General features: G+C 48.5%; 1 protein-coding gene across 1 annotated transcript in view; it reads left to right on the plus strand.

Annotated features, from left to right (window-relative positions):
* Positions 1-25866, plus strand: part of gsg1l (gsg1-like) — a 248084-nt gene that overhangs the window by 81208 nt on the left and 141010 nt on the right. The window contains exon 2 of the mRNA XM_080206057.1: positions 13742-13789. Coding sequence (XP_080062183.1) covers positions 13742-13789 — 48 coding nt within the window. The remainder of the gene's footprint in view (positions 1-13741; positions 13790-25866) is intronic.

Consider the following 25866-nt stretch of genomic DNA (forward strand, 5'->3'; position numbering starts at 1 on the left):
CACATTATTTCTGCATCCTTTGCGCATTATATTGACTCTGTGTCCTCTAGTTCTTGATGCTCCCTTGAGAAGGGAACAGTTTCCCACTATTTACCCTGTCCGTGCTCCTCAGGATGTTGAATACCTCTATCAAGTCTCCTCACAAGACTTCTGCTCTCCAAGGAAAACATTCCCAACCTCTCCAATCTATCCTCTTCGCTGCAGTCCTTTCTCCCTGGAATCATTCTTGTGAATCTCCTCTGTACTCCCTCCAATGCCTTCACATCCTTCCTCAAGAATGGTGCCCAGAAATGGATTTGATTTGATTTATCATTGTCACATGTATTAGTATACAGTGAAAAGCATTGTTTCTTGCGTGCTATGCTGACAAAGCATACCGTTCATGGAGGAGGAAAGGAGAGAGAGCAGAATGTTGGGTTACAGTCATAGCTCGGGTGTAGAGAAAGGTCAACTTAATATAAGGTAGGCCCATTACAGAGTTTAAAAGAGTCAGAATAGAGCTTTAAAACATGGAACAAAAGTAAAAAGTAGAATTAGAGAGTAGATCATACAATCATAGAACCCCAGAGTGCAGAAAGAGGCCCTTCGGCCCATCGAGCCTGCACCGAACACAATCCCACCCCAGGCCCTAGCCCCATATCCCTACATATTATACCCACTAATCCCTCTAACCTCTGCTACCCTGGACACTAAGGGGCAATTTCTTAGCCTGGCCAATCAACCTAACCCGCACATCTTTGGACTGTGGGAGGAAACCGGAGCACCCGGAGGAAACCCACGCAGACACGAGGAGAATGTGCAAACTCCACACAGACGCTGACCCGAGCCGGGAATCGAACCCAGGACCCTGGGGCTGTGAGGCAGCAGTGCTAACCCACTGTGCCACCGTGCTGCCCGAGAATGCTAGACACAGCTTGTAAGAAGTTGCCTTGCTCCAGTGCCATCGAGAATGATCAATAAATGGATGAACCACTCCAGATGAGGCCTAACCAATACAAATTTAATATGAGCCACTCACTGCTGTATTCAATGCAACTATTCATAAAACCTAAGATACTACATGCTTTAACTGCTCTGTCAGCACACCCTGCCATCTTCAATGGTTTATGTACATATACCAGAAGGTCCCTCTGTTCCTGTACCTCCTTTAAATATTTCTCCCTTTATCTTATTCTGTTTCTCCATATTCTTCCTGCCAGACTGAATCACATTTCTCTGCATTGAACTTCATCTGCCACTGCTCTGCCCAACATGTCTCTGTGCTTCTGAAGTCCAAGACTATCGTCAGCATGGTTGACAATGCCTCCTTATCTTCATTTCATCCCCAAACTGTGAATTCGTGTCCCGAACACCACAGTCTGGGTCAGGAAGAAACACGGTAAGAAGTCTGACAACACCAGGTTTAAGTCCAACCGATTTATTTGTTGGTAAACTCACAAGCTTTTTTGGGGTTTGCCCCTGCGTCAGGTGAATGGAGAGTTCTGGCCTCAGACAGAGCATATAACAGCATATTCTTACTGTGTTTACCCCAGTCCAACGCCGGCATCTCCACATCATCAGTAATAAATATCAGAAACAGCAGGGTCCCAACACTCACCCCTCTGGAAAACTGCTCTCTAAACCCTCCACCAATCTGAAAAATCGACTGGTTATCATTTCTCTCTCTGTTTCCTCGTCATTTAGCCAATTTCTTATCCAAGTGCCGATTTTCTCTCTTATTCCGTGTGCTAGAATTTGCCCACAAGTCTGTCATGTGGCACTGTAACAAATGCCTTTTGAAAATCTACATACACCACATCAACAGCAATGCCCTTATCAACCTTCTCTATGACTTCCTCAAAAAAAACTCCAGTCGGTGGTGACAGAGGCTGGCACTGCTGTTTCACAGCGCCAGAGACCCAAGTTTGATTTCCAGTTGGAGTCACTGTGTGAAGTTTGCACACATGTCTACGTGGGTTTCCTCCGGGTGCTCTGGTTTTCTCCCACAGTCCAAAGATGCGTGGGTTAGGTGGATTGGGATTGGCCATTCCAAATTGCCCCTTAGTGTCAAGCTAAGGTAAATGCATGGGGTTATGGGGATAGGGCTGAGGCAGGATTGTGGTCGGTGCAGACTCGATGGGCCGAATGGCCTCCTGCACTATGATTTTCTCCTCTGTGGATCCCTGCTGACTACCTGTAATTATCCTACATTTGTCTAAGTGCAGTAAGAAGTCTCACAACACCAGGTTCAAGTCCTCGGTTGTGGCTTATGCTACCAGATAAACCTGTTGGACTTTAAGCTGGTGTTGTGAGACTTCTTACTGAGCCCACCCCAGTCCAACACCGGCATCTCCACATCTTTGCCTCAGTGGCCATTGATCTTATCTTGAACTATGTTTTCCAGAAGCTTCCTTACCATGGAAGTCAGATTGACTGGTCTATAGTTGCCGACTTTATCCTTTCACCCCTTTTTGTACAAGGGTGTCACATTCACAATTCATCAGTCCTCTGGCCCCACTCCTGTGTCTCAGGAAGACTGGAAGATTATCACCAGTGCCTCTGCAATTTCCACACTCACTTCCTCAATATCCTTGGATGCATCTCATCTGGTCCTGGTATCTTACCTACTGTAAGTAGAGATAGCCTTTCTGACACCTCCTCCCTCTAAATTCCTTCAGTGTATCAGTTACCTCCTCTCTCACCTTGGCCTGGGGAGCATCTTAGTATTTTGTAAAGAAGAATCGAGGGATTGAGTTTAGGAGTCGGGAGGTAATGTTGCAGCTTTATAAAACCCTTGTCAGACCCCACTTGGAGTACTGTGCACAGTTCTGGTCACCCCACTACAGGAAGGATGTGGAAGCTATTGAGAGGGTGCAGGGGAGATTTACAAGGATGTTGTCTGGATTGGGAGGCATGCCTTATGAGGATAGGTTGAGGGAGCTGGGACTCTTCTCCCTGGAGAGACGAAGATTGAGAGGCGACCTGATGGAGGTTTATAAGATGTTGAGAGGTATAGATAGGGTGGATTCTCAGAGGCTATTTCCCAGAGCTGAAATGGTCACTACGAGAGGACACAGGTTTAAGGTGCTGGGAAGCAGGTACAGAGGAGATGTCAGGGGTAAGTTTTTCACTCAGAGGGTGGTGAGTGAGTGGAATCGGCTGCCGTCAGTGGTGGTAGAGGCGAACTCGCTGGGGTCTTTTAAAAGACTTCTGGATGAGTATATGGGATTTAATGGGATTGAGGGATATAAATATGCATAATGCTCTTTCCACTCACATTGTCGGCATCTTGAAGATTTGAACAGCAGGTTAGGTGTAAAGATTCGCATTCTAATCAGTAATCTGTAAACTGTCTGTCCTGTTATCTGCTCTGTCTGAGGCCAGAACTCTCCATTCACCTGACAAAGGGGCGAACCCCGAAAGATTGTGAGTTTACTATCAAATAAACCGGTTGGACTTTAACCTGGTGTTGTCAGACTTCTTACTCCAAAGGTCTGGATGGAACTCATCCCTGCCAAAGACAAGCTGTTGAGATCTGACAGTGTCTGTCCTTTGACAAATTCTAAGCCACTGGCCACAAGAAATCCCAGCAGAGTGAAAAAAAAACAGCTTTAACCAAAAAAAATCAGGTTTGCTTCACTGAAGATCTTCCAGCATATTAAAAGTTAAAAGTGTTCCAGTATTTCCATCTTTAATCAATACTCCCTCCACCCGGCCCCCCTCCTTTCCTGCCTCCCTAAACATCTTGTATTCAGGAATATTAAATACTTAGCTTCTTTGAGCTATTATGGCAATGACACCAGAGTTTAATTTGTCATCCTGTGCCTGTAGTTCACCAATCTTATTGGGGACGGCACGGTGGCACAGTGGGTTAGCACTGCTGCCTCACAGCACCAGGGGCCCAGGTTCGAGTCCCAGCTCGGGTCACTGTCTGTGTGGAGCTTGCACATTCTCCCCGTGTCTGCGTGGGTTTCCCCCGGGTGCTCCGGTTTCCTCCCACAGTCCAAAGATGTGCGAGTTAGATGGATTGGCCATGATAAGTTGCCCCTTAGTTTCGGGGGCACTAAATATCATAGAATCATAGAAAACCTCCAGTAAGGAAAGAGGCCATTCGGCCCATCGAGTCTACACAGACCACAATCCCACCCAGGCCCTACCCCCATATCCCAACATATTTTACCCACTAATCCTCTATCTATGCATCTACGGTCAATTTTAGCACGGCCAATCAACCTAACCCCACACATCTTTGGACTGTGGGAGGAAACCGGAGCACCCGGAGGAAACCCACGCAGACACGAGGAGAATGTGCAAACTCCACACAGACAGTGACCCGAGCCGGGAATCGAACCCAGGTCCCTGGAGCTGTGAAGCAGCAGTGCTAACCACTGTGCTACCGTGCCACCCAATATGTGGGGTAATAGGGATAGGGCCTGGGTGGGATTGTGCAGACTTGATGGGCTGAATGGCCGCCTTCTGCACTGCGGGGATTCTATTAATCATTCTTGGTCTGTTCACGTTCTTGTGTATTAATCCTGATTCAGGCTTTTTCACTTGGCCCTTACTCTGACCCCATCTATTGTCTATTTAATTCGATCAAATTCTCCCAGTTTTCTATTTACCTTGATACTATTCTGCGATATAACCTCCTTATCAATTAATTCTCTCCTTTTCACTGCCAGCTCTCCTCTGAATATCCCCTCAGGTTCCCATCTGCACAATGGAATTTTCTTTGTACCTTAAGTCCTTTTTCCGAAGGCAGTCTTATCTGACAGAATGTCCGGTGAACTGAAACCTCAGCCAGAAATCTACTTGGAAGAAACGGACATTCTTGGGAGGACGGGGAACTGAAAATATTGTCGTCGCTTTGAAATGGCATTTTACGTGTTGGAAAGACAGATGGAAACTCCACTTGCCACCTGATAACACCAAGTAAATTTGGGCGCTACAGTGGTTAGCGCTGCTGCTTCACAGGGCCAGGGACCCGGATTCGATTCCCGGCTCGGGTCACTGCCTGTGTAGAGCCTGCACATTCTCCCTGTGTCTGCGTGGGTTTCCTCCGGATGCTCCAGTTTCCTCCCATAGTCTAAAGATGTGCAGATGAGATGGATTGGTCATGCTAAGTTGCCTCTTGGCATCGGGGGGAACGAGCTAGGGTAAATACATGGGCTTGTACAACCCTACAATGCAGAAAGAGGCTCTTCGGCCAATCGAGTCTGCACCGAACACAATCCCACCCAGGCCCTACCCCCATATCCCTACATATTTTACCCACTAATCCCTCTAACCTACACATCCTTGGACACTCGGGGGCAATTTCTTAGTACGGCCAATCAACCTAACCCGCACATCTTTGGACTGTGGGAGGAAATCGGAGCACCTGGAGGAAACCCACGCAGACACGGGGAGAATGTGCAAACTCCGCACAGTAAGAAGTCTGACAACACCAGGTTTAAGTCCGACCGATTTATTTGATAGTAAACTCGCAAGCTTTCGAGGTTTGCCCCTTCATCAGGCGAATGGAGAGTTCTGGTCACAGAGACAGTGACCCGAGCAGGGAATCGAACCCAGGACCCTGGAGCTGTGAAGCAGCAGTGCTGACCACTGTGCTACCGTGCTGCCCATTTTCTCCCATGCAGCACAGCACCAGTTAGTCCTTTCCCAGGGGGGTCACTGCTTGTTGGCGTGTGCTGGCTATGAACCTGTGACCTCGGAGCAGTAATTTGTGCTTTCCCTGATCGCTCAGCCATTGAGCTAAGCACCACCCCTGATTGCATGTACAAATCCAGCCAGTCCTTTCTTGTTCTGGATTTTTGGCTCTCTCTGCAGATTGCACCTTTGGCGGTTTGGTCTGGGATTGCATCCTGCCAGTACGGATCGTCCTCCCCCTCAGGGACCCTAACTGCAGGTTCCAGCCTCCGGGCTTGACTGTTCCAATTCCCTGATGCTGGGCCGCACACCTTCCATCAACATAAGGTCATCCAAAACTCTGCTGCCTGTCTTCTTCCCAGTGACAATCCCTGTTTATTGATCACCTCGGGGATGAATGAATAATATTGGCTCCCAATCCTGCAAAATCTTGATTTTAAAATTTTCTCATCCTTGTTTTCAGATCTCTCCCGATCTGTGTAATCTCCACCAGTCCTGCAACCCTCCAAGACAAAGAGTCATCGAGGTTTGCAGCATGGAAACAGGTCCTTTGGCCCAACTTGTCCATGCTACCTTTTGTATAACTACTAAGCTAATCCCAATTGCCCACGTTTGGCCCATATCCCTCGATACCCATCTTACCCATGTAAATGTCTGAATGCTTTTGAAAAGACAAACATAGAACATTACAGCACCATGCAGGCCCTTCGGCTCTCAATGTTGCACTGACCAGTGGAACCAATCTCATGACCCTCTAACCTAAACTATTCCAATGCCTATCCACTGACCATTTGAACGCCCTTAAATTGTACCCCTCTCTACCACTACCTCTGGCAGCTTGTTCCAGACACACTCTACCCTCTGTGTGAAAAAATTGCCCCTCTGGACCCTTTTGTATCTCTCCCCTCTCACCCTAAACCTATGCTCTCTAGTTTTAGACTCCCCCATCCTTGGAAAAGACATTGACTATCTAGCTGACCTATGCTCCTGATTATTTTATAGACCTCTCTAAGGTAATCTCTGCTTCTCTCATTCTGGTCTCTTCCTGATTTTAACTGCTCCACCTCCAGTGGCCGAGGCCCAAAGCTTCAGTATTTCATTGTTAACCCCTTCTGCCTCTCAATCCTTTTAAGATACTCCTTAAAATCTAACTCCTTGACCAAGGTTCGAGGCTTCCGATCTCATATATCTTCTCACGTGGCTCAGTGTTGTATAACACTCCTGTCAAAGCACATTTTACTTCATCAGAGGCGCTATATGAATGCAAGCTGTTGTTGTGCTTCTGGGAGCACTTCAACTGAGGAAGGGCTGTTCACCTGAGGAAAACAAAACCCCAAAGAACACGAGCAGAGCAGCGCTGGTCTAAGAGGTGGCCAGCGGAGTTACTGCCAGCTCCAGATACGAGGACTGACAAGCCAAGGAAAAGCTTCCAGCTTGAAAACAGAGCAGCTGCTTTCCAGCTGAACGTCTCAGCGTTTCGCTCGTTTAATTGGTACCATGAGGTCTGATTTGCCCTTGTGCGAGGGACATGATTGGAATGCGCTCGTGTGGTTGCTCCCCCTCTGTAGAAAGCATCGGAGACTGTCGCTTCCCAGCGACACGTTCTCAATGTTTGTACGCCAGGCTGGAAAGGACGCAGGCCCAGGGAATCTGGAATGAATCCAGCTGCCGCGAGACAAAAGGCCGATAATCCCAAGAGGCCCATTGCAAAGACTAGCAATATCATTCACTCCTGACACTTGGAGATGCAAGCTGTCCTAAATCACACACTGGCACGCACAGTGGGGAAGAGGAATTTTAACGGTTTGATTGCACTGAATTGTGTCTCAGTGTCTCAGTGAAAGAGAGTCTCAGTGTCTCAGTGTCTCTGTGTCTCTGTGTCTCTGTGTCTCAGAGTCTCGGTGTCTCTGTCTCAGAGTCTCAGTGTCTCGGTGTCTCTGTGTCTATGTCTCAGAGTCTCAGTGTCTCGGTGTCTCTGTGTCTATGTCTCAGAGTCTCAGTGTCTCGGTGTCTCTGTGTCTATGTCTCAGAGTCTCAGTGTCTCGGTGTCTCAGTGTCTCGGTGTCTCTGTGTCTATGTCTCAGAGTCTCAGTGTCTCGGTGTCTCTGTGTCTATGTCTCTCAGAGTCTCAGTGTCTCAGTGAAACAGAGTCTCAGTGTCTCTGTGTCTCAGTGTCCCTGTGTCTCAGAGTCTCTGCATCTCAGAGACTCTGCGTCTCAGTGTCTCGGCGTCTCACAGTCTCAGTGTCGCTGAGTTTGAAAGTTTGTTAGTTGCTTTCTTTTCTCCGCCCCCCACCCCAATTCGGTGGAGAGAGTTATATCACTTGGAATGCGCTCAGAGTTCTATAAATGGTCACGTACAAACACACTAAATAGTCTATTCTGCCCCTCCAGCCTGTTCCATTCAGTGAGATCCTGGCCGAGCTGGTTTGCCTTTCGATATGTTCCCGATAATCTTTGCCGAACCGGAATCTGACTTCAAAAGTATTCGGCGCCTCCGCTGCCTTCAGAGGCAGACGCTGGAATTTTCCCACCTTTGCCCGCCCGGGATTGGGCCAAGCGAGTCTCGCAGAACGGAATTCTGTGTTGGCCTCGGACGCTGTTTTATCAACGTCGCCCCCAGTGTAAAATAGCGCCCAGAGAGTTCCAAAGCTGCCCAACCCTCAGAGAAAAAGAAATTCTCCTCCTCCTCTCTGTCCCATGAGGGCGACCCCTAATTTTAAAACCGTCTTGCCCCCCTCGTTCTGGTCTCACCCACAAGAGGGGACCGTCCTTTCCACATCCAGCTGGTCAGGAATCTTATAGACTTCAATCAGGTCACTCTTCCAAACTCCAACAGAAATCAGCCCAGCCTTTCCAACCTCTCCTCAGAAGACAACCCACTCATTCCAGGTATCAATCCACCCCTTTGCACCAACTCCCCACCAGCACCCTCACCTTGGGGGAGGGCGTTCAGTTCTGTTCGACGGATGAAACCTGGGGCTTTAGTCAGAACTGTAAAGGGAACATTTATAACAGAATTTAAACAAGTTCAGAGACAGGGAGGGAGGAGCATCGAGGAATGTCTGTGATGGGTTCAAATGTTGTATATTGTATTAGCTGTAAATATCTGGAAGGGGCTTGGAACTGATTTTTAAGACGCGGGTTGATGGGTTTTTGATAAGAGAGGGGATTAAGGGTTATGGGGAGAGGGCGGGAAAGTGGAACTGAGCCACGACAGATCAGCCATGATCTTATTGAATGGCGGGGCAGGCTCGAGGGGCTGGATGGCCTACTCCTGCTCCTATTTCTGATGTTCTTATGTTACGTGTAAGAATTCCAAGGAACCGCTTTGTCTCGTTGCACTGAAAGAAGTCTTTAAATTCATTCATGGAATGAATTCGGGTGGCATGGTGGCACAGTGGTTAGCGCTGCTGCTTCACAGCTCCAGGGTCCTGGGTTCGATTCCCAGCTCGGGGTCACTGTCTGTGTGGAGTTTGCACATTCTCCTCGTGTCTGCGTGGGTTTCCTCCCACAGTCCAAAGATGTGCGGGTTAGGTGGATTGGCCATGCTAAGAAATTGCTTCTTAGTGTCCAGGGATGTGTAGGTTAGAGGGATTAGTGGGTATAATATGTAGGGATATGGGGATAGGGCCTGGGTGGGATTGTGTTCGGTGCAGACTCGATGGGCCGAAGGGCCTCTTTCTGCACTGTAGGGTTCTACGAATCACTGACTTGGCCAGCATTTATTGCCCATCCCTAATTGCCCTTGATAAGGTGGTGGTGAGCTGCCTTCTTCAACCACTGCAATCCCTGAACTGTCGGCACACGGTTCACCTGACGAAGGGGCAAACCCCGTCAGCTTGTGCGTTTACTATCAAATAAATCGGTCGGACTTAAACCTGGTGTTGTCAGACTTCTTACTGTCGGTAGATACCCACAGTGCTGCTCAGTCACAGAACCAATGGAAAGCAGCCCTTCCCTCGTACGAGGGAGTGTCGTGCTCGAGACGTGAAGAAAAATATAGAAATGTTTTTCACCGAAATAGCCTCTTTCTGCAGTGTAGGGTTTCTATGATTTCTCCGAACCCGGGCCCCTGGCGCTGTGAGGCAGCAGTGCCAACCACTATGCTGCCGTGCTGTAATCATCTGCAGATCTGAAACTTAAAAAGGTGGGACTTCAGCTGGAATAGTTGGAGTAAAGGTTCATCAAAGAGTTTTTATTTCATTATCAGCATTGGCCACCACTTAGAGCTACCTTTCCATATCGTGATGTGCTGTTTAAATGGGTGTGTGACACCACTATTAGATTTAGATGCTCCGAGTATTATTTAAATGTTGGACTTTTGTTGTAATGGTTGAGACTTTTTTCTGGCTTAGAAACGATATAATGGTCCAAAATATTTGATGATTAGGGTGCAGAGAATGAACGCCATTGAAATGATGGAGTGAATGTGACTGCTGCTGTAAGAGAGAGCCTTGCTACAGCTGCCCCCGAGATTTTATTTCATCTCGCTGAAGCACTCGCTTGTCTGAGCTGTCTCAGAATCTCACCGTCCACTGTCGTTGCAAAACCCAGTCTGCAGGTGCAGCAGGTGATCAAGAAGGCGAATGGGATGCTGGCCTTTATAGCGAGGGGGATAGAATATAAAAGTAGGGAGGTCTTGCCGTAACTGTACAGGGCACTGGTGAGGCCGCAACTGGAGTACTGTGTGCAGTTTTGGTCGCCGCACTCGCGCAAGGATATTTTGGCGTTGGAGGGAGTGCAGAGGAGGTTCACCAGGCTGATACCGGAGATGAGGAGGTCAGACTATGAAGAGAGACGAAATAGACTGGGTCTGTACTCGTTGGAGTTTAGAAGGATGAGGGGGGATCTTATAGAGACGTATAAGATAATGAAAGGGATGGATAGGGTAGAGGTAGAGAGATTCTTTCCACTTAGAAAGGATAGCAGGACTCGAGGGCACAGCCTCAAAATAAGGGGGGGGCAGTTTAGATCGGAGTTAAGGAACTTCTTCACTGAAAGGGTGGTGAACCTCTGGAATTCTCTGCCCGTTGAAGTGGTGGAGGCTACCTCGCTAAATATATTTAAGTCACGGGTAGATAGATTTCTGATAGACAGGGGAATTAAGGGTTATGGGGAGAAAGCGGGAAAGTGGAACTGATCCACTTCAGATCAGCCATGATCTTATTGAATGGCGGGGCAGGCTCGAAGGGCTAGATGGCCGACTCCTGCTCCTATTTCTTATGTTTTTAGGTTGGTTTTCAGATATGTGGTTACTATTCAGGGGATGTTTTTGAGTAGAAGCTTCCCCAGTTCTTGAATATGTGGGAGCAGCAGCACCTAAACTAGTCAGAGCATTAGTCTGAGAACTAGGATGTTGCGAGGTATAGATAGGGTGGATTCTCAGAGGCTATTTCCCAGGGCTGAAATGGTCGCTACGAGAGGACACAGGTTTAAGGTGCTGGGGAGCAGGTACAGAGGAGATGTTAGGGGTAAGTTTTTCACTCAGAGGGTGGTGAGTGAGTGGAATCGGCTGCCGTGGGTGGTGGCAGAGGCAAATTCGATAGGGTCTTTTAAGAGACTTCTGGATGAGTACATGGGATTTAATAGGATTGAGGGTTATAGGTAAGCCTCGGAGGTAGCAATATGATCAGCGCAACTTGTGGGCCGAAGGGCCTGTTTGTGCTGTAGTTTTTCTATGTTCTGTCTGGTAACCTCCTGAAGCAGATTCCTGGTTACACATTATACCCTCAGAAATAGGATCATACCTGAAAGTGGGTGTGCATCTCAGGTGCTGCACACACTCACATGGTTTGAGTGCCTTGAGAAATTGTAATGATATATCCGCTCAGCCAGCACTACCCACGCTGCTGTTGGCTACGTAACCCTTTGACAAGGTGAAATCCGTTGGCGGTGGTTAGCACTGCTGCCTCACGGCACCAGGGAGTCGGGTTCAATTTCCAGCTTATGTCACTGTCTGTGCGGAGTCTGCACGTTCTCTCCGTGTCTGCGTGGGTTTCCTCCGGGTGCTCCGGTCTCCTCCCACAGTTTGAAAGACGTGCTGGTTAGGGTGCATTGGCCGTGCTAAATTCTCCCTCAGTGTACCCGAACAGGCGCTGGAGTGTGACGACGAGGGGACTTTCACAGTAACTTCATTGCAGTGTTAATGCAGGCCTACTTGTTTAAAGTTTATTTATTAGTGAGGTTATCCACTTTGGTAGAAATAATAGTAGGAGGGATTATTATGTAAAGGGTGAAAAGCTGCAGCAGGCGACGGTGCAGAGGGACCTGGGGGTCCTTGTCCATGAGTCGCAAAAACCCAGTCTGCAGGTGCAGCAGGTGGTCAGGAAGGCGAATGGGATGCTGGCCTTCATAGCGAGGGGGATTGAATATAAAAGTAGGGAGGTCTTGCTGCAGCTGTATAGGGCATTGGTGAGGCCGCAGCTGGAGTACTGTGTGCAGTTTTGGGCGCCGTACTTACGCAAGGATATTTTGGCCTTAGAGGAAGTGCAGAGGAGGTTCACTAGGCTGATACCGGACATGAAGGGGTTGGACGATGAAGAGAGACTAAATAGACTGGGTCTGTACTCGCTGGAGTTTAGAAGGATGAGGGGGGATCTTATAGAGATGTATAAGATAATGAAGGGGATGGATAGGGTCGAGGTAGAGAGATTCTTCCCACTTAGAAAGGACAGCAGGACTAGAGGGCACAGCCTCAAGATAAGGGGGGTGCAGTTTAGATCAGAGCTGAGGAGGAACTTCTTCACTCAAAGGGTGGTGAATCTCTGGAATTCTCTGCCCATTGAAGTGGTGGAGGCTACCTCGCTGAATATATTTAAGTCGCGTGTTGATGGGTTTTTGATAAGAGAGGGGATTAAGGGTTATGGGGAGAGGGCAGGAATGTGGAACTGATCCACTTCAGATCAGCCATGATCTTATTGAATGGCGGGGCAGGCTCGAGGGGCTAGATGGCCTACTCCTGCTCCTATTTCTTATGTTCTTATGTTCTTATTTCTAGTGAATCCTAAAACCAACATCTATTTGTATAGCTGTTTCAAGTTAGTTGGAGTGGCACAGTGGTGAGCACAGCGCCAAGCACCCGAGTTCAATCCTGGCCTTGGGTCACTGTCTGTATGGAGTTTGCATGTTCACCCCATGTTTGCGTGGGTTTCTCTCACAGTCCAAAGGAATTGCAGGTTAGGTGGATTGGCCATGCTAAACTGCCCCTTAGTATCAGAGGAATCAGATAAATCCATGGGGTTATGGGCTTCAGGGGCTGTTGTTGGTGCAGGCTTGATGGGCCAAATGGCCTCCTTCTGAACTGCAGTGATTCTAGTCACACAGAAGGGGGTTTGCTACTAAGCTGTGTGATTTAACTTGGTGAAACTCAAGCTCACAACTGCTGATCTACAGCTTGTGGAAGTTATTAACCTCCCACCTGAACTCCCTGAATTTGGTAGGATATGGGAAGAAACTTCCTTTCCATTCTGAGCATGTTTAAAAAATTGGATCAATGTGGATTTCTCAATACTGAGGAGCGTACGCAGCGTCGCGTTGGGATTCTGAATGAGCCAGACTCCCGAATGACCAAAACAACTATTTTTCAAACGTTCGGGTTGGAAACTGTGTTTGTTTGTGTTTTCGACAAGGGCAACACTGACATTTGAAAGGCAGACTTGTCACAGAGTGGGACAGGAACTGGAGTCGGAACTCATTGCCACCAATTTGGACAGAATGGCCTGTCCCAGTGGTGGTGAAACAGCCCCCACTACTGTTCCCCTGCCCTCCTCACCCACACCCCACCTCCCCCCACTTGCCCGCAATACCCCTCTCTACACCTCCCCCTTGCCCACACTCCAAGAAGGGTCCAGAAATCTCAGGGTTACGTTGAAGGGACAAAGGTTTTTAAAAAATAGCCTTTCCTTTTCCTGACAAGGGAAGGATTTGTTTAGATTAGTGCTGTGTGAAAATAGCCACTCTCTGCTGCGTATTTCTCCGCATTCTCTCCAGGGTTGGGTGTTTACCGGGCAGTCAAGGAAGGTTAGCTCTGCGGGATGTGTAAGTTGGTGAAAGTCTATGCTGAGATCTCAAAGTCAATGTTAATGAAATAATTTGAGCTTTTTTCGTTCTAGGTGAAAAGTGCCGGAATTTTATTGATCTTGCTCCTGCATCAGAGAGAAGTGAGTAACAAAACAGCGCAGAGAATCCTGTACCGACTGGCTGAACCGTGTCATTGAAGCTTTAGAGATTAACTTAAGCCAAATGTTTCACGTTTCTGCACTATTTATACTTGTGACACCCCCCTCCTTGAAACGAAACAACGCGCACCAAATAACCAAACACTGAGAATGTTGGAAAGACTTTGGCAGGTCTGGCAGCATGTGTGGAGAGAGAGAGAGAGATAGAGTTAACGTTTCTGGTCCAATATGACCCTCTGGCAGACCACTCTGAAGAAGTCGTGTTGACTCAGAATATTGGCTGGGATGTTCCGTGGCATGATCTGAAAATCTCGGGATAAGGCCACTTTTCCAGACAATGTAAATCCAGGAGGGGATAGCCTCCCCCCATCAATGGTGGGCCACATTTTCCACTGTCAAAACCTGGACGATTTGGGCCAAAGGGCTTGTTTCCCTGTTGTGTATATCTCTATCTTAATTTTAATAAATTTGCGTCTCATTATTGTGACCACAACCTGGCATCATCTAACCACTTCAGGTTAAACCCTACATCAGTGTGAGTGATTCAGAATGGTGTAATGTCCAACTTAATGTAATGTAATCTACTTAATGTAACCTACAATAGGTAGGCCTAGTAGGGAGGGATATGACCAGTGCAACTTGTGGGCCAAAGGGCCTGTTTGCGCTGTAGTTTTTTTTTCTATGTTCGAACTGCCTGATGAGCTGAAATTGGCCACACATTTGGAAAAGCACTCCAGAATTGAGCGTTCTTCCGCAGCTGAGACCATTCAGCATCAGTTCCTTTGCCACGCTTGGAGTCTGGCTATTGAAGCAACTGTACCCACTCAAGCAACAGTGCCACTGATCGCTCCTGGACTTGTAACCGCTTGGGCACAGACCGCAACATAACCTGAACAAGTGGGCGACAGAGCAAGTTAGAGGATCTTCTTGTGAGAGGTGAGCATGGAACGGTCCCTGAGGGAGGAGCTCCGAACCTCTGGTATTTTTTTAAATTGCTCTGTGGGGCGTCACTGGCTGGGCCAGCATTTATTGCCCGTCCCTAGTTGCCCTTGAGAAGGTGGTGGGCCTTCTTGTATCACTGCAGTCCATGTTCTGTCAGTTGACCCACAGTGAGAGGGGATTTCAGGATTTTGACCCAGCGACTGTGAAGGAACGGCCAATATATTTCCAACTCAGGATGGTGAGTGGTTTGAAGGGGGCGGTGGTGTTCCCATGTACCTGCTGCCCTTGTCAAAGAACAACACAGCACAGGAAACAGGCCCTTCGGCCCAACGAGCCCGCGCCGCCATCTTAACAATGTGTTTTTCCTCCTCCACCCTTGACCCATGTCTATGCTTATGGTCCCCCCATTGGAAACCAGATTAAGGGGAGAACAATTTATGGACAATTTGTTACACCAATCAGCCTAAGAGCATGTTTTTGGGGTGTGGGAGGAAACCGGAGCACCCGGAAAAAACCCACGCAAGCATGGGGAGAATGTGCAAACTCCCACAGACACCGGCCCAAATCCATGTATCTGCACAGCAATCGGTGATAGACACTGAGCTGTCGTGGTGCCCATCTGCTGGTCCAGTTTTGAGCGTACGCTAATGATGTGAAGCACTAGGCTACTCTCGAAACATCCAAGAGCAGCCCACGCATTACCCACCGTGTGCCCTTATAGCGAGGGGGATTGAAGATAAAAGCAGGGAGGTCTTGCTGCAACTGTACAGGGCACTGGTGAGGCCGCAGCTGGAGTACTGTGTGCAGTTTTGGTCGCCGCACCTGCGCAAGGATATTTTGGCCTTGGAGGGAGTGCAGAGGAGGTTCACTGGGCTGATACCGGAGTTGAGGGGGTTGGACGATGAAGAGAGACTAAATAGACTGGGTCTGTACTCGTTGGAGTTTAGAAGGATGAGGGGGGATCTTATAGAGATGTATAAGATAATGAAAGGGATGGATAGGGTAGAGGTAGAGAGATTCTTCCCGCTTAGAAAGGACAGCAGGACTAGAGGGCATAGCCTCAAGATAAGGGGGGGACCAGTTTAGATTGGAGTTGAGGAGGAACTTCTTCACTGAAAGGGTGGTGAATCTCTGGAATTCTCTGCCCGTTGAAGTGGTGGAGGCTACCTCGCTAAATATATTTAAGACACGGGTAGATAGGTTTCTGATAGACAAGGGAATTCAGGGTTATGGGGAGAAAGCGGGAAAGTGGAACTGATCCACTTCAGATCAGCCATGATCTTATTGAATGGCGGGGCAGGCTCGAAGGGCTAGATGGCCTACTCCTGCTCCTATTTCTTATGTTCTTAAGTTCTTATGTTCTGATGTATGCCCCTCGTTAGACAAGACGGTGGACTGATTCGCCTGTGGACTAAAAGAGAAAAACGTCAACAGATGTAACAGTTGATTTCCAGGAGCGTCGCGAGGCTCTGATCCTTATTTAAAACTTCTTCTAGATGAAAGCAGTTGTGGGTTTGGAAGATAGGGTAGTAATTCAGGCTTTGAGCTGGAAGCCTCATTGTCCAAACTAACTGCACAGCCGTGGAGAGCAGCTTAGGATAATCCCGGATCCCCCTGAACAGGATGTAGAGGAGTGGCCGGATCTATTGCCACTCAGTCGTGTGGTGTGGGGTGGGAGGAGGCTGGGGATCTGGTCAAACATCAAGCAAACTGAACACTGCCCATGCCAGGGGGATACAAAGTCTCCCAACTCCAGGTTCAAGCCCAACAGGTTAATCTGGCAGCACTAGCTTTCGGAGCACTGCTCCTTCATCAGGCGAGTGGCGACAGACAGGTAAAGACTTGCTTTCCAACCAATCACAAATTGAGTTTGAGTCTGCAAATGCCCTGTTTGTGAACACAAGTCCTCGCTCCCCTGGTGAAGGAGCGAGACTTGAACCTGGTGTGGTGAGACTTCTACCAGTGCTGAGCCCAGTCCAACGCCGGCATCTCCACACTATGCGAGTGGTGGCCAGGACTCTCTGGCGTACCTTGGAGACAACGCCAGATTTCACCGAGAGAGATCCCCGGTACGCTCACGTCTCTCTCTTCGATACGGCAGTGAGAACACCATCAGGAACAGCGAGCCTGTCTCCTTCATGATTCAAAAGGCAGGATTGAAGACGGAGAAGAGTACGATGCAGGCATCTGGCTCGGCAAAGGGAGAAATACAACCCTGAAAATCAAGGGGCCTCTTCCACACGAAGCAGAGAATCCACACACAGATTGTTGCTGCTTCGCTAGACCCAGGGTCAGTGCTTGTCCTACCTGCAACTGAGTGAGAACCAATGTTACTAAAGATTGTGATTGTCTAAAGAATTGGCTGCTCACTTCTGCAGGATTTGGTGTCTCGAGGACTCTGAGGACATCCAATGCCATTGACAGCAGCCCCCATGCTCCACGAGTGACCCTCCTGAGAGATCCTGTGTACGTTAAACCCTTTCAGCTTCAGTTTGTGCAAAGACTTCACTTTAAGACATTTCTGCTGACGTAACTAACCCTGCCAGCTGACTACATGTCGAATCGGAAGGCTAAAGGTTCGCTAAAAAAAAATTGACTGCGTTCCTAAAGGGTACACAATGCAGGCAAACATAATCGCAGCTGCAAGGGAAAGATTCGTCTTCTAAGTCAGGGACAGCCTGTGCAAAATATTTCCTGTAACGAGATAACAGTTGAAATCTAGTTTGGATTTTAGTGTGTGTTTTCAGTCTGTTTTTGAGATCCAGTCCAGTGCATTCAAGCTCAGTGCTTGCTCAGAAGCCAGTCTCCAAGTTTGCTTTTGTCGTGTTAATTTTAAGTTTTGTTCGATGAAAGAAAACCATTTCAAAACTTATGATCAGTGCCGTCCCCGCGTCTATTCAAACAAATGGACCCAACTCCTCCATCCCCAAATCTATCCAAAAGGTCCCAGACACCATCTTGGCCAAGGCAGACAGAGTTGTCAATTTTGAGTGAGATTAGGCGAGCCAGAACTCGAGAGCACTGGGATTCATGGAGATGTGCAGGGTGCCATTGACGACACTCACGTAATACTCAAATCTCGGTGGTTACAAGCGGTTCAGTATGTTCACGCTCAGCTAGCCTGGGACCATTACAATATCAGGGGAGCGTCCGTCACTCACACACACCCTCTGCAAGTCTCAGACCCCTCACATCCTCCAAGGGCCAGAGAGGCTGCAGTGCTGGCTCCTCAGGGACAAGCTGATGATATCCCTGCGCTGCCCTGGGCTTCCTGCAAAGAGAAGGAGCAATGAGACTCACGCTACAAGCTGGACTTTGGTACAGCGCACCATTGGGACCCACCCACATCTGTAAATAATCACCTGTCCCCATCAGCATTACACCCACATCTGTAAATAACGTGACAAATAATCTTAATAAGTGATACAAAGTTAGGTAGACCAAAGTAGAATTGGACAAGGAGACTACATAAAGTGAGAGGAGTATCTTTTAAGACTAAGTAATTCGATAAGTTAGCAATTAAGACCAAGTTTAAGCTTAAGGCATGGCTGGCGAGGTCAACCCAGTAGGAAGCGCGACCTGTTGTACGTGGGAAGTCAAGGACCTGAGCGGCACCCTCGATGAGCAGGAAGCGCTCCCACCTGCAGGAGCCGGAGCTCGAGCTTTCAGAGCTTGAGCAGCGGCTGGAGACAGCGTGGACCATCCCCAAGGCTGAGAGTTGCGTGGATAGTCGTGGGTAGAAGAAGGATTGGAATGAGGCACTCACTGAGTGTTAAAATGGGCGGCGCGGGCTTGTCGGGCCGAAGGGCCTGTTTCCTGTGCTGTGTTGTTCTTTGTTCCTAATTTGGAGAGGTGGTCACACCACAGCTCAAGAGACGAGAGGAAGGAAGGGAATGGGTGACCACCAGACAGTCCAGAAAGAAGAGTGGAGGAGTCTACTGGGGACCCGCTCACTAACTGGTACCTCAATGGAATGCAGTCAGAGCCAAGCTCCTGGCACCACAAGCAGCCAGTCTGTACAGTGGGGAGGACGAAGAAACGAAGAGCAATAGTTAGAGGTGATCCATCAGTCAGGGGAACAGACAGACATTTGTGTGGCCACAGACGTGACTCCAGGATGGTGCATTGCCTCAATGGTGCCAGGGATGGCACTGAACAGCTGCAGGGCACCCTGAAAGGGGAGGGGGGTGATGAGTTTGAGGGCACAGTACATGTTGGCACCAATGGTATGGGTAAAATGAGGAATGAGATCTCGCATCAAGAATTCAGGGAGTGAGGCAGCAGATTAAGATAAGCAAGACCTCACTGGCTGTTATCTCTGGGTTACTCCCAGTGCCACGTGCTAGACATAGGAAGATAGAGCAGATGAATGAATGGTTCAAGAGTTGGTGCACGAGTGAGGGTTTTAGATCCCCGGATCACTGGGACCATTTCTGGAGAAGATGGGACATATACAAATGGGACGGTCTACATCTGAGCCAAAGAGGGATGAACATCCTTGCGGAAGGGTTTGGTCATGCTGTTGGCAGGAGGAGGTGATACAGAGCATTGGTGCAGTTGGGCAGGATTCATATGGAACAGAAACCAAGGTAGAGGAAGTACGCTGAGGCTGGACGTTCTTCAATGGAAGGGGCAATATGGGTAAAGGAGTGGATTGACATAAGGAAGTGGGATATTGTTGCCATCAGGGTCGAGGGAGGGGCAGGACTGGCAACTCAACATTCTGGTGGAAAGGATCTACAGACGAGACAGAGGAGGTGCTGGTGTGGGTACAATTACAACATTTCAGATATATTTGGGTAGGTCCGTGAATAGGAAATGTTTAGAGGGATCTGGGCCAAATGCAGGCAAATGGATTAGTTCAATTTTGGAAACCTGATCAGCCTGGATGAGTTGGGCCAAAAAGCCTGTTTTCATGCTGTCTATCTCTCTATGACTCTGAGATATGTAGATGATTCACCGAGGTATGTATAATAATAAGAGAATAATTACGAGGGGATTTCATGTTCCCCAAAATTAGCTTGAGTTGTGATAGGGTGAAAGGTTTAGAGGGGGCAGATTCCTCGAAATGTGTTGAGGAGAGCTTGTTGTGTGTCAATATGTAGAACGTCTAACAAGAGATGGAGCAGCACTGGGTCTAATTCCAGCGAACAAAACCAGATAGGTGTTCAAGGTGGTGATTTAGTGATAGGGACCACAACACTGCACAATTTAAGTTTGTTACGGGCAAGGAGAACGATGGCCTGTAAAAAAAAAATGGTTCTGGATTAGGAGAAGGCAGGTGTTATTAAAATAAGGCAGAATCCAGCCAAAGTAGACTCGGATCAGCTTCTTGTGGGACAATCTGTCGCAGAGCAGTGAGGGGTGGGGTGCGTTCAAAAAACCAAATGGAGGAGAGTTCAGGCCCAACATGTTCCTATTGAGGGGGAAATGTAAGATCAACAAACACAGAGTAAATCGGATGTCTGGGACAATTCAGGACTGAATAAGAAAGAAAAGAAAGGCTTTTAGCAAACCAGAGAGCAAATCAGCGGAGGCCTGAATGGAATATAGAAGATTCCAGGGATGAACTTAAAAAAGCAATTGGGAGAGCAAGGAGGGGGCCTGAAAAAGCACTGGGTAAGAGTCGGAAAAATCCCAAGATATTCCATATGTATCTCAAGGATGAGGATAAACAGGAAAAGACTAGGGTCTATTAGAGACGAAGGGGGCAATCTATGAATGGAGCACATTGTTAGGGTGTTAAAGGACAACTGTCTTCACTCGGGGAAAAGGGAGATGTATTCAGGGAGACAGTCTATGAGGTTCTTGAACTGTTTGATATAGAGACTGAGGAGGAATTGGAGATTTAGCCGAGCTTAAAAGTGGACAAATCCCCAGGTCCGGATGAATTTTATCCAAGGCTGCTGTGGAAATGAAAGGGACTCTCACCCAAATTTTTAACTCCTCTCTGGCTGCAAAGGAGGTGCTGGAGGATTGGACAATGCCAAACGTGGGTCCATATTTCAAGAAGGGTGATAGAGATGAACCAGGGAATTACAGACCAGTGAGTTCCATGTTAGTGGTAGGAAAACCTTTGGAGAAAATTCTGAAGGAGAGGATTAGTGTCCACTTGGAAAGGCAAGGTTTGATCAAGGATCATCAACATGGCTTCGTCAGAGAGAGGTCATGCCTGACAAACGTTTTGAGGAGGAGACAAGGTGTGTTGATGATGTAGTGCAGCAGTTGTAGTTTATGTGGATTTCAGCAAAGCTTTTGACAAGGTCCCACATGGGAGACTGATACAGAGTGTAAAAGTACATGGAATCCAGGATAAGTTGGCAAGTTAGATCCAAAACTGGCTTCGTGGTAGGAGATAGAGGGTGATGGCAGAAGGCTGTTTGAGTGATGGAGCCCAGTGGCGTACCACAGGGGATCAATGTTACTGTCCACGATATATACATAAATTATACAGAGAAGATTGTGGACGGATGAGTAGTAGTTTTGCAGATGACATGAAGATGGTTAATAGTCAAGAAAAAGGTTACAGGAAGATATAGGTGGGTTGGTCAAACAAGCAGAGCAATGGCAGATGGTATTTAACCCTGATAAGAGCGAGATGATTGGAAGGAGTGACAAGATGAGGGAGTATTTAATGAATGGAGGACACTCGGAAGCTGAAAGGAACAAAGGGATCTGGGGTCGCTTGCCCACAGATCCCTGTGGGTGGCAGAGCAGGTGAACAGGATGGTTCAGAAGGCATACGGGCACTTGTCTTTTATCAGTCGTGGCATTGAGTATCAGAGCAAATAGCACTGTTGTCTGATGGATGTTATCGTGCAGATTCCTCACTGACCTCACCATCAGCACAGGGGCGATCCACATCCCCACTGGCCAGTTTGATTGCTGTCAAGGTCAGTCTGGACATATATTCCTCTGGGCCAAAGTTCAACCAGTTTATTTGACAGCAAACCCACAAGCTTTCGGAAACGCTGTTCCTTCATCAGGTGTGTGCAAAGTTCCTTGCTCAGGAGAGAGAACTGTCCACACACCTGACGAAGGGACACAGTTTCCGAAAGCCTGTGGGAATACTATCAAATAAACCTGTTGGACTTCAACCTGGTGTTGCGAGGCTTCTTACTGTGTCTACCCCAGTCCAACACCGGCATCTCCACATTGTAAATTCCTCTGCCAGTCTGGGATCTCTCCCTCCTGTGAAGAACCCGCTTCCCCTGGGTGGCACAGCAGTGAGCACTGTAGCCTCACAACTCCAGGGACCTGGGTTTGATTCCCATCTTGATCACTGTCTGTGCGGAGTCTGCAGATTCTCCCCGTGTCTGCGTGGGTTTTCTCCAGATGTTCCAGTTTCCTCCCACAGTCCGAAAGACGTGCTGGTTAGATGCGTTGACCATGTTAAATTCTCCCTCAGTCGCCGGAGTATGGCGACGAGGGGATTTTCACAGTAACTTCATTGCAGTGTTAATGCGAGCCTACTTGTGACAATAATAAACCTTACTTGGTGTCAAGTGGGAAGTGTGTAAGCAGGATGCCTACTGTGCCAGATGAGAAGTGCTGGGGTGTGCGTGGATGTGAGTGGTTTTATGGTTGGTATGAGTACATTGCTCACAGGAGAGATGAAGATGTGTGTGAGAAGGTGAGGTTCCATTAGCTGCTGAGATCCCTGTGGATGTGTGGTGGGTTTGTGAGGTGTGAGTGATGATTACACTGACAAATCACTCATCCTCTTCCCGCACGAAGTGGCTGTCCTCTTCTGAAGGGCGTTAGTACTAATTACCTCCCAGCCTGGCTAACTCACCTTCATACAAACCCTACAGTGCAAAAGGAGGCCATTCGGCCCATCAAATCTGGACGACAAGCCCACCCAGGCCCCATTCCCTTAACTCCTCATTTACCCTGCAAATCCCCGTAACATAGGGTTAATTTTAGCATGGCCAATCCTCCTAACCCGCACATCTTTGGACTATGGAGCACTTGGAGGAAACCCACGCAGACACGAGGAGAATGCGCAAACTCCGCACAGACAGTGACCCGAGCCGGGAATCGAACCCGGATCCCTGATGCTGTAAGGCAGCAGTGCTAACCACTGTGCCCCCCACAAGAGGAAAAAGCAGGCTGGTCTCGGATTTGAACCCAGGACCTCGGTGCCTCCGGCATCCAAAGTGGGGATCATACCCCGACACCAAGGAGCTGATGTTGGGTGAGGTACTGTGCCCAGAGCGAGGCGGAGGACTTACCCGCTGTGTCCAGTCGGTCCCCGATGGTGGCATTGCCGAAATTGGGAGCGGCACGTTCCCTCCCTTTGGAAGTTGTGTCCTCCCGGCAGCTTTGGCCCAGTTTGGAGAGGGTTTGAGCTCACAGCGAGGCGACACTGCTGGACAGTCCAGCGTCAAACCCCCTGCCTCACAGTTCCTTCAGCATTGCACAATGCGGCACCCCACTTTCAGACCCAGCCATGAACTCGCTTTCTCTCTATAGATGCTCAGCTCTGTGTAGATTGCAGATCTCTGCAAGCGCAGTGTTTTTATTGTGTGACAAGTAACGATGAGGCTGCTCTGAGCTGAATCATTGTGTCAGACGCTGGCCTGGATTCTGCTGTGGAAGTGAGAGTGAAACTGTCAGCATTCACCATCAGAACTCCATTGAAAGGGACAGTAACCTCAGCAGGTGGGATGTGCAGAGAACACAGAACACTCCAGGACAAACAGGCCCTTCAGCCCACAAGTTGCGCCGATCATATCCATACCTACCAGGCCATAGAACTGTCAATAACTCCCAATCCCATTAAATCCCATGTACTCGTCCAGATCTTTTAAAAGACCCCAGCGAGTTTGCCTCCACCACCACTGACGGCAGCCGATTCCACTCACTCACCACCCTCTGAGTGAAAAACCTACCCCTGACATCTCCTGTGTCAGGAATAACACAGAATCCAGATTCTCAGCCATACCTCCCCTTGGCTGCCGTGTGACAAGGTTCCAGGTTCAAGGGCTACGGCAGGAAAAAAAAGGGTCTACGCTGACACTCCAGTACAGGACTGAGGGAGTGCAGCACTGTTGGAGGCGGGTGTCTTTCAGATGAGACTTTAAACCAAAGCCCCACCTCCCTGCGTTGGGTGGATGTAAACGATCCCATCGTACTGTGTTGAACAGCAGAGGAGTGCTGTCCAGAGCCCTGAGCAGAATGTTCTCACTCAGGATGCTACAAAGTTGCCCATTGCCTGAAACTCCCATTGTAATCATGAACTCCAAAGATGTGCGGGTTAGGTGGATTGGCCATGCTAAAAATTTCCCCTTAGTGTCCTGAGGTAAGAACATAAGAAATAGGAGCAGGAGTCGGCCATCTAGCCCTTCGAGCCTGCCCCGCCATTCAATAAGATCATGGCTGATCTGAAGTGGATCAGTTCCACTTTCCCGCTTTCTCCCCATAACCCTTAATTCCCCTGTTTGTCAAAAACTTAGCTACCCGTGACTTAAATATATTCAGCGAGGCAGCCTCCACCACTTCAACGGGCAGAGAATTCCAGAGATTCAACACCCTTTGAGTGGAGAAGTTCCTCCTCAACTCTGATCTAAACTGCCCCCCCCCCACCCCTCTTTATCTTGAGGCTGTGCCCTCTAGTCCTGCTGTCCTTTCTAAGCGGGAAGAATCTCTCTACCTCTACCCTATCCATCCCCTTCATTATCTTATACGTCTCTATAAGATCCCCCCTCATCCTTGTAAACTCCAGTGAGTACAGACCCAGTCCCAGATGCGTAGGTTAGAGGGATGAGTGGGTAAATATGAAGGGATACGGGGGTAGGGCCTGGGTGGGATTGTGGTCGGTGCAGACTCAATAGGCCTCAGTGCAGCCTCTTTCAGTAGGGTTTCTTTGATTCTTACTGGCGAGAGCTTGCACACCATAGAATCCCTACGTTGGCATTAGGAAGTCGTTTCACAACACCAGGTTAAAGTCCAACAGGTTTATTTGGTAGCACGAGCTTTCGGAACGTTGCCCCCTTCATCAGGGGCAACAATGAAGGGGCAATGCTCCGAATGTTTGTACTACCAAATAAACCTGTTGGACTTTAACCTGGTGTTGTGAGACTGTTTCCTGTGCCCACCCCAGTCCAGTGCCAGCATCTCCACATCTCCATTCAACCCATCGAGTCTAGGCCGACCCTTCAGAAGAACATCTTAGCCACCAAGCCCTTGCCCTATCTCCATAGTCCCACGATTGAGCTTGGTCAGTCCATTTAACCTGCATAACTTTGGACTGTGGGAGGAAACCAGGGCACCTGAAGGAAACCCACGCAGAGACGGTGCAAACTCCACACGGACAGTGATCCAAGCCGGGAATCAAATCCGGGTCCCTGGCACTGTGGCAGCAATGCTAACCACTGTGCCACCCCTACTGCGCCATGCCACTTACACAGGGTCAACGTAAAACCTTACAACTTGGGGGATGACGTATACCTGTGTTTGTAATAGTTACTGTCAAACAACCTACCCGACCTTGAAAAATGAATTTTATCATTCGTAAAAGTATATTTTTTAAACATTTGTTTTGGGCTCTATCTTCCGACAATTACATATATTTTTGCTATTGAAACATTGAAAAACTATCACCTTTATTTCAATGTTTTGAACTTCCTGGTTTGTTGTGCGTGTGAATGCTTCATTTTCATTGGTTGCCCGGGCTTGCTGACATCACTGCTGCTGCATGGCTGGAGATTCCTGATTGGACAATCAGGCTGGGGCCTGGATAGCAGAATTCCTGTCCCCTCTGAACAGGGAGCTTGTTTCAGGGTTAGCGCTGACTGCTCATACTCCATTCCCATCTAATCTGGCAACACGACAGCTCAGTGACTATCACTGATTGCTGTGCAGATACATGGATTTGGGCCGGTGTCTGCGGGAGTTTGCACATTCTCCCCGTGCTTGCGTGGGTTTTCTCCGGGTGCTCCCGTTTCCTCCCAAAAACACGCTCTTAGGCTGATTGGTGTAACAAATTGTCCCTGAATTAGTCTCCCCTCAATCTTCCCCAGTAGAGATTGAATAGACTGGGTCTGTACTCGCTGGAGTTTAGAAGGCTGAGGGGGGATATTATAGAGACGTATAAGATAATGAAGGGGATGGAT

This window comes from Carcharhinus amblyrhynchos, chromosome 18 (genome assembly GCF_965287045.1).
Source record: "Carcharhinus amblyrhynchos chromosome 18, sCarAmb.v2.hapA, whole genome shotgun sequence".
NCBI lineage: Eukaryota > Metazoa > Chordata > Chondrichthyes > Carcharhiniformes > Carcharhinidae > Carcharhinus > Carcharhinus amblyrhynchos.